This window comes from Eleutherodactylus coqui, chromosome 1, assembly GCF_035609145.1.
Source record: "Eleutherodactylus coqui strain aEleCoq1 chromosome 1, aEleCoq1.hap1, whole genome shotgun sequence".
NCBI classification, from domain to species: Eukaryota; Metazoa; Chordata; class Amphibia; order Anura; family Eleutherodactylidae; genus Eleutherodactylus; species Eleutherodactylus coqui.
The window spans coordinates 22,096,846-22,106,412 of record NC_089837.1 but is presented as its reverse complement, the minus strand read 5'-3'; the positions used below and the strand labels follow the sequence as shown (position 1 = coordinate 22,106,412).

Below are 9,567 nucleotides of genomic sequence, written 5' to 3'. Positions count from 1 at the left end.
TATACTGTCTTTGCTGGTGTGATGTTGGTCAAACAGCTGAGATATTTTTTGGAATGATGCATCTAAATGAATATTCAATCTTTCCCAGTTACTTGCAGACCTATGCATCTCCAGACCCTGTGTGGTATGATCTGGTAGTCATATGTTCTTGCCTCTGTCCCTTCTTCTAGTGTCTGTAGTTTAGTTAGCACAGTAAAGCTAAGGAGTTGATATATAGCTTAAAGGAGTATTTCAATGTGTTTTTATATCACAAAATAATGCACTCAGATTGTTTACTGCTCATTACCAGAGAAACTGAGCACTCCTATAGAAAGTAATAGCAGAGCCCAACAGCAGATGGTGGCTGGACTGATAGCTATTGCTCATGTGCTTCTGGGATCCCGGTCATCACATGTAGATGAAAGAAGTAGGCAAGTGCCGGCCTCCTCTGCTATTTCTTTCTAAACAACCAGAGGACAGAGTAACCAATATCTGCAATATATGGAGAATAGAGCATTGTATAAATAAATATCTTATGGATGAGAGCATTGTTTTATTCTGAAACTGGATTCCTGAAATAGGAATACCCCTTTAATCAATTACAGCCTAGTTTAAATACATAAAATACTGATAAACATTTGCCCCTCATGCTCCTATGTCTATGGAGGAGGACTTTCTTACAAGTTGATTCCAGAGCTTCTGCTAGAATGTAATCAATGGAAGTCTGTTAGCTTAGCTTTGGCAATGTATGAGTATGAGATGAGCCGATTGACTGTTGAGCTACAAACCCCCAGGACACTCCTGATGGTGTCTCAAGTCAGCTTCTTCTACTATTAACTGCAGTCCACAGAAACGAAGATAACCTCATAACCTCTCCATTACACCACCTTGTGTTTCCTATGTACAGTAATTTGCTCCACTATCTGTCATTTGATGAAGACCATGAACCGGACCCTGGCTACTGAATTTATCCTCCTGGGCTTTTCTAACAATCTTAGGGTGAATATCTGCTTGTTTTTGCTGTTTTTAGTAATCTACCTAGTAACCGTCAATGGAAATGTTCTTATTATGAGCCTAATTCTTAGAACCCCTAGTCTACATACCCCAATGTACTTCTTCATCTGTGTTTTATCCTTCGTGGATCTATGTATGTCAACATCTGTTGCGCCCCGACTCCTCGCTGACCTACTCTCCACTCATAGGTTAATATCTCTTGGTGCTTGTGTCATACAGTTCTATACTATATTTCTAATGTCAGGAACAGAGTTCCTGCTCCTGGCCTTAATGGCTTATGATAGATACATTGCCATCTGCCGCCCGCTCCACTATCCGGTCCTGATGAGGTGGAGCATGTGTTATCGTCTAGCAGCCTTGGTCTGGTTAATGAGTTTCATGGTCTTTGTCGTTCCAGCACTTTTGATGAAAACTGACCTGTGTTACCCAAACCATATCAATCATTTTATGTGTGAGGTTCTCGCCGTCATACAGTTGGCTTGTGATGACATTCACTTGAATGAAGTTGTGATGCTTTTGACCTGTTTTATCGCCATTCTTCTCCCTTTTTTGTCTATTATCGTATCTTATGCCTGTATTATAATCTCTGTCCTAAGAATTAATTCTACAAGAAGGTCTAAGGCCTTCTCTACATGCACATCCCATATCACTGTGGTGGTTTTATTCTATGGACCGGCAATGCTTATGTATTTTAGTCCATTAGCTCAATACTCCACCAACCAGGGAAAATACTTAGCACTATTTTATTATATTATCTGTCCATCACTAAACCCTATAATTTACAGCCTGAATAACAAGGATGTTAAGGAAGTTATCCAAAAGATGTTTCATAAATGTCTGACTAATGTGAACTCATCTGCTCCATAGAATTGAATGGAGAGAGCTGTATGCATAATGTAAGCGGTCATCTCTTTAAATATTCTCCACCTCAATACAGTCAAGAGCCATCTTATCAGGTGTGATATTGGGTCAGGGGCTACCAGCCCTCATCATGGGTGCAAGGTAACAATTTTTAATGCCATAGATGTCTGGGATTGGAATACCCTCTTATATCTTTCTTATTGCTATAACGTTATGCACAACTGCACTGTGGTTGGGTAATCAAGAAGAGTGCATGGATCTATACATTTTTTATAGATAAAACGTAAACACAATGAAAACCGTAAATAAGGGTTTATAAGTGTTTCTGTGTTGATTCCATAGGACAAACTTGGATGTCTTGACTTCTTTGTAGCCTTGATGATGCAGCCTCAATACCGTTGTCATTCCATGTCAAACATATGTGCTGTTGTGAAGTCACAAGAAAACAGGGGCACTCCAATCCCTTGGGAGAGGGGCATCGCTATAGGGGGTGCATGGGCCCAAAAGCATTTCCATCATATAAGAAGACACCAATATTATAAATAGCACTTGATGGGTGTGGGCTCTGTTACTGATTTTGCATTTGGGTCGCAAAGGCTTCTATTCATGTCTTTGCCTTGCAATGACCCTTTTGATGGCACTTGGGACTGTATAAACACCAAATGACATCATCATTAAGATTTAGCATTATTGAGCTAAGAAAAATTCCATAGGAAAGGATTTGATTGTGTCCCCTTACATTGGCAACTAGCAAAATGGTGTGAGTGTATGAATGCTGGTAAACCTGCAGTTTAAAGCCAGCAATTGCTGCCGAGTCTCTATAAGATGATAGGAACTCTTAAGATCAATTATTCATATCTCAGAACATAGAATTTTATCTGGAGATGAGGGATTTATCATCAACTGTTTTTAGGTATTTCCTTCTATTAGATGAATTGATTAATTAATAAATAAATGAACTAATTATATCATTTTTTCCTGTTTGCAGTGAAATACATAGAAGAAAGGGGTCAGAAATAATAATAAGCTGCTTGGATTTGCCATCCTGGACAGAAGGACTTTGTGTTTGTTTCCCCTCCACACTCTGCAACCATTAGGCCAATTGTTGATCACCCTGTATGATAATAATGTAGCTGCTGTAGAGAGGGGAGTCCTGGACAGGATATTGTAGCTAATGGAATGGGACCAAGCAGGAATTTCTACCAAAGGGCTCTGAATGGTTTGTTGCTATGGTATATATACCTCAGCTTGTTAACTGTATATACATATAGGTTCGAGGGTTTCTATCTTTGAGTTATGACTCATTTTATCTGAGAAACCTAAATCAAATTAAGCCAAAAACGTCCTTACTTAGTTGAAACCATAAACTGTAATTGGCATTGCACTAGTCTTCTTGGAATTCTTTCATTTGTGTTATGGCATTTTCTTCCTAAAATATCCAACAAAGAACAATAAAGCACCAAACTTAGAGAAGTTAGCAGTTAAAAGTAATGTATTTATTCCATCATTGATTGGCAATGTAGATGCATGCAGAAAAGAGAATGTTTAAGACGCTAGGCCCCACCGTGTCTTCAAATTTGGCAACAAACACAGAAATGTATTTATCATGTTCCTAGTACTAACAAACGACCAACTACATACTCCAATGTACCTTTACCCCCAAGCCTCCTGTAGATGGAGCTCTGTATGTCGTAATCAGTTGTGACCCGACTCCTCACTAACTTGTTCCCACTCATAGCCGCGTAATACTTGATGCTTTTGTCATATAGTTCTATACCGTATCATGGACTAAAATGGTTTCTTCTTGCCCCTATGGTAGATTCATCTCCAAATACCATTTTCTTATCCTTATGAGTTGGAGTACTTGTTATCATCTAACAGTCTTGTTGTGGATAATGGAATTTGTGGTCTCCATCATATCAGCTCTTTAATTGTGTATGAACTAGTGTTACTCAAATCACATTGATCACTTTACTATCTAGGCAAATCTATTCCTACCATGCTGTTGTCTTGTGGTAATGTTTATTCCGTATTTTTTGTCCTTAACCCCTTATCGACTATCCTTATATGATTTCATGCCCTGGGTGTCTGGGCTTTATTCTACAATGCTGTATAAATCCACTGGCATTGTAGAATAAGCCCCCAAGGTCAGTGAGTGTGATAGCAGCCTATTATCAGAGTATAGTCCACGGTCATGTTATTTAAGGGATAACAACAATCGTGTAAAAGCAAAAAAAAGTTTCAGAAGTTAAAATTTCATCTCACCTCATGGATCCAATCCATGCTTCATGGACCTTCCCTTGATTCTGCACATGCATGTCACAGGCAAAATGGCTACACGCATATGCAGAAGCTGGGAAGGGGCAAGAAATTTAAAATCTTCTTGTTCCCTTCTCCTTTGGTAGCCAATAGTATACACCATCAGAGACAGCAGTCAAGTCAAAAATCAATACATAGTGCCCCTGCTAAGGACCGCAGCCTACCCCCACTACATACTGCAAGGTCAAGCTGCAGGTCCGAGCACAACACTTCCTTGCGTTCCTTTTTGTATAGCAAAACTGATAAATGTATAAGTTTTGCTGGCTGTACCCTACAGCGTGCTATCACGGAGTCCGACTGTCTGCGTCTCCTTATATGGTACCCCTTTCCATATGAAGTGTACAGTGGTCCCAGCCTCTGGTCCCAGATTCACATTGCTGCATAAGATCAAGTCCTAATACCATAAAGCTGGAGGAGGGGGAAGGGAAAACACACAGAGGGTTGTTATGAATAGTATATAAGCACAGCGCTGTGCGGCCGCTTCAATCAGAGCAACCATAGTTAACCTTTTATCTACATCGGTGGGGAGGTATGATGCTTATTAGAGATGAGCGAGCGCACTCGTCCGAGCTTGATACTCGTTCGAGTATTAGGGTGTTGGAGATGCTCGTTACTCGAGACGAGCACCACGCGGCATCCGACTCCATTACATTTCCTTCCCTGAGAAATTTGCACCCTTTCCTGGCCAATAGAAACACAGGGAGGGCATTACAACTTCCTCCTGTGACATTCCAGCCCTATCCCACCCCCCTGCAGTGAGTGGCTGGCGAGATCAAGTGACCCCCGAGTATTTAAATCTGCCCCGCCCGCGGCTCGCCACAGACACGCACTAAGAAAGATCAGGGAAAGTGCTGCTGCTGCTATAAGGACAGTGTTAGCGTCTTCAAGAACCACAACGGCCTTTCTTAGGGCCACAGCTCACCTAGTGCATTACTGTTGCAGCTGCTGGGAGCAGTTTTGCACAATTTTTTTTTTTTATGTATATCGGGCGTGCAGGCTGTAGCGTTCTCAGGCTGCAGTCTGTACTTCAGTATAGGGGCAGTATTGGTCAGGCAGGGACAGTGGTAGTGTAGAATCCTGTCTACAAGAACCCCAACGGTTCTTCTTAGGGCAACCTGTGACCGTGTGCATTTAACTCCGTGGTTGCTGGGAGTTGTAGTACCTCTGCATTGCACAGCCTAGCCTGCATGCAACATTCATTTATAAATATTTTTCTGTCCGCACTTCGTGTAGCATCACTGCAGTCTGCCTCTAAGTGTACGCCAAGAAACCAGACATTTTCTACAACGCTCTGTTATACATGTGCTGTCTTAGACATTCACGGTCTGCAATGACGCCCATAGATTGAAAGTGCAATACACACTGCCTAGCCTCAGGCTGCATTGCAGAGTAAAATAAGGAGATTTAAAAAAAAATCCTTTTTACGGCTAACGGTTACCCAGTGCATGTGCCTGCGTGGCCTGTGGGACTTCACGTCCATCCAAACTGCATAGGTCATAGCTAGGCCTGCGTGTAGCCTTCATTTATAAGTACTTTTCTGTCCGCACTTCACGTAGTCTCACTGCAGTCTGACTCTAAGTGTACGCCAAGAAACCACACATTTTCCACAACGCTCTGTTATACGTGTGCTGTTTCAGACGTTCACGGTCTACCCGACGCCCATAGATTGAAAGTGCAATACACACTGCCTAGCCTCAGCCTGCATTGCAGAGTAAAATAAGGAGATTTTTTTTTTAATTCCTTTTTACGGCTAACGGTTACCCAGTGCATGCGCCTGCGTGGCCTGTGGGGCTATACGTCCATCCAAACTGCATAGTTCACAGCCTAGCCTGCGTGCAGCCTTCCTTATAATTTATCTCTGGCTTCATTTTGCGTTATATTACCGCTGGCAGCCACCAACTGTGCGGCAATAATTCACAAACATTTTTACACCGCTCTGTCTCTGGTCGATTCTTAATCCACCATGCTGAGGTGTAGGGGTAGAGGACCTGGAAGCGGTCACGCTCGAGGACGCGGAGGTCCACGTGAGGGTGTTGGCATAGGACGAGTTCCTGGTCCAAGTGAATCGCAGCCGGCTGCTGCGGGAGTAGGAGAGAGGACAGTTTCTGGGGTCCCCAGCTTCATATCACAATTTTTGGGTCCACACGGTAGACCTTTATTAAACACTGAACAGTGTGAGCAGGTCCTGTCGTGGATGGCAGAAAGTGCATCCAGCAATGTATCGAACACCCAGTCTTCTACGCCGTCCACTGCTGCAACTCTGAATCCTCTGTCTCTTCCTTCCTCCCAGCCTCCTCACTCCATGAAAATGACACATTCTGAGGAGCAGGCAGACTCCCAGGAACTGTTCTTGGGCCCCTGCCCAGATTGGGCAGCAATGGTTCCTCTCCCACCGGAGGAGTTTGTCGTGACCGATGCCCAACCTTTGGAAAGTTCCCGGGGTCCGGGGAATGAGGCTGGGGACTTCCGGCAACTGTCTCAAGAGCTTTCAGTTGGTGAGGAGGACGATGACGATGAGACACAGTTGTCTATCAGTGAGGTAGTAGTAAGGGCAGTAAGTCCGAGGGAGGAGCGCACAGAGGATTCGGAGGAAGAGCCGCTGGACGATGAAGTGACTGACCCCACCTGGTGTGATAAGCCAACTGAGGCCAGGTCTTCAGAGGGGGAGGCAATTGCAGTCGCAGGACAGGTTGGAAGAGGCAGGGGGTGGCCAGGGGTAGAGGCAGAGCAAGAGCGAATAATCCACCAGCTGTTTCCCAAAGCACCCCCTCACGCCAAGCCACCGTGCAGAGGCCAAGGTGCTCTAAGGTGTGGCAGTTTTTCACGGAGACGCCGGACGACCGACGAACAGTGGTGTGCAACCTTTGTCGCGCCAAGATCAGCCGGGGAGCCACCACCACCAGCCTCACCACCACCAGCATGCGCAGGCATATGATGGCCAAGCACCCCACAAGGTGGGACGAAGGCCGTTCACCGCCTCCAGCTTGCACCACTGCCTCTCCCCCTGGGCCCCAACCTGCCACTGAGATCCAACCCCCCTCTCAGGACACTGGCACAACTGTCTCCTGGCCTGGACCCACACCCTCACCTCCGCTGTCCTTGGCCCCATCCAGCAATGTCTCTCAACGCAGCGTCCAGCTGTCGCTAAGAGAATCGTTGGAGCGAAAGCGCAAATACGCCGCCACGCACCCGCACGCTCAAGCTTTAAATATCCACATAGCCAAATTGATCAGCCTGGAGATGCTCCGCTACAGGCTGGGGGAAGTGAGGCATTCAAAAACATGATGCCGGCGGCAGCCCCGCGCTACTCTGTCCCCAGTCGCGCAACATCGTACGTGCCCTCACCAACTCGGTTACTGCCAAGGTCCACTTAACAACGGACACGTGGACAAGCACAGGTGGGCAGGGCCACTATATCTCCCTGATGGCACATTGGGTGAATTTAGTGGAGGCTGAGACCGAGTCAGAGCCTGGGATCGCTCATGTACTACCCACCCATAGAATTGCGAGCCCCAGATCGGTGCTGGGATCTGCGGCGGTGTATGCCACCTCCACTAAACCTTCCTTCTCCTCCTCCAACGCAACCTCTACCTCACAATCAAGACTTGTCAGCAGCAGCACGTTGCCAGCAGTCGGTGTCAGGGGGCGGCAGCACATCGGTGGGCAAGCGTCAGCAGGCTGTGCTGAAACTACTCAGCTTAGGAGAGAAGAGGCACACTGCCTACAAACTGTTGCACGGTCTGACATAGCAGACCGACTGCTGACTTTCACCACTGAGCCTCCAACCGGGGATGGTCGTGTGTGACAACAGCCGTAACCTGGTGGCAGCTCTGCAGCTCGGCAGCCTCACGCACGTGCCATGCCTGGCCCACGTCTTTAATTTGGTGGTTCAGCGGTTTCTGAAAGGCTACCCACACTTGTCAGACCTCCTCGGCAAGGTGCGCCGGGTCAGCGCACATTTCCGCAAGTCCAACACAGACACTGCCACCCTGCGCACCCTGCAACATCGGTTTAATCTGCCAGTGCATCGACTGCTTTGCGACGTGCCCACACGGTGGAACTCTACGCTTCACATGTTGTCCTGGCTGTATGAGCAGCGTAGAGCTATAGTGGAATACCAACTCCAACATGGGCGGCGAAGTGAGAGTCAGCCTCCTCAATTCTTTACAGACGAGTGGGCCTGGATGGCAGATATCTGCCAGGTCCTTGGAAACTTTGAGGAGTCCACCCTGAGGGTGAGCGGCGATGCTGCAATCATTAGCATCACCATTCCCCTGCTATGCCTAAGTTCCCTGCAAAGTATGAAAGCTGATGCTTTGCAGGCGGAAACGGAGGCTTGGGAAGACAGTATGTCGCTGGATAGTCAGAGCACCCTCATGTCTATATCTCAGTGCATGGAGGAAGATGAGGAGGGGGAGGAGCCTGAGGAGGAAGAGAAAGTTGGGCCAACTGCAGAGGGTACCGATGCTGCTTGCCTCTCATCCATTCAGCGTGTATGGCCTGAGGAGGAGGAGGAGGTGGAGGATACTCAAAGTGATCTTACTAGTGAGGACAGCCATATGTTGCGTACAGGTACCATAGCACACTTGGCTGACTTTATGTTAGCATGCCTTTCTCGTGACCCTTGTGTTAGACGCATTCTGGCCACTACGGATTACTGGGTGTACACACTGCTTGACCCATGGTATAAGGAGAACCTTTCCACTCTCATTCTCGAACAGAAAAGGGGTTTGAGAGTGATGCAATACCACAGGGCCCTGGTGGACAAACTGATGGTAAACTTCCCATCTGACAGTGCTAGTGGCAGAAGGCGCAGTTCCGAGGGCCAAGTAGCAGGGGAGGCGCGGAGATCAGGCAGCATGTTCAGCGCAGGCAGGGGAACACTCTCCAAGGCCTTTGCCAGCTTTATGGCTCCCCACCAAGACTGTCTCACACCTCCCCAGTCCAGGCTGAGTCGGAGGGAGCACTGTAAGAAGATGGTGAGGGAGTACGCAGCCGTCTGACTATACTTCAGCAGCAGAAATGTTACTTCAGTCTGCCGATACTTCTGCTCCTGAAATGTTACCTTGGTTGGTGTATACTGTTACTACTGTAATTTTACTAATACTGGGCTCTGCCCACAATGCTTCAACGGAAATGTTACTGGGGCAGGTCTGTACTGCTATAACAGAAATGTAACTAATACTGGGCTTTGCCCATACTGCTTCTACGTTAATGTTACTGGGGCCTGCCTATACTCCTACTACTGAAATCTTACCAATACTACGCTCTCCCTACACTGCTGCCAGGGAAATGTGATTCTGCTGCTTTGTCCCTACTGCTTCTACGTTACTGTTGCTGGGGACTGACTATACTCCTACTACTGAAATCTTACCAATACTATGCTCTCTCTAC

At 46.5% G+C, this 9,567-nt stretch overlaps 1 protein-coding gene across 1 annotated transcript; it reads left to right on the top strand.

Annotated features, from left to right (window-relative positions):
* Positions 1-921: 921 nt before the first annotated feature.
* On the top strand, positions 922-1,860 carry LOC136605548 (olfactory receptor 2G3-like). The gene has a single exon (XM_066588975.1). It carries the CDS (start codon positions 922-924, stop codon positions 1,858-1,860), a length of 939 nt encoding a protein of 312 aa, XP_066445072.1.
* The last annotated feature ends 7,707 nt before the right edge of the window (positions 1,861-9,567 follow it).

Excerpts from the sequence above, each read along its gene's own strand:
- LOC136605548 (XM_066588975.1), top strand. The coding sequence starts at position 922 with ATGAACCGGACCCTGGCTACTGAATTTATCCTCCTGGGCTTTTCTAAC.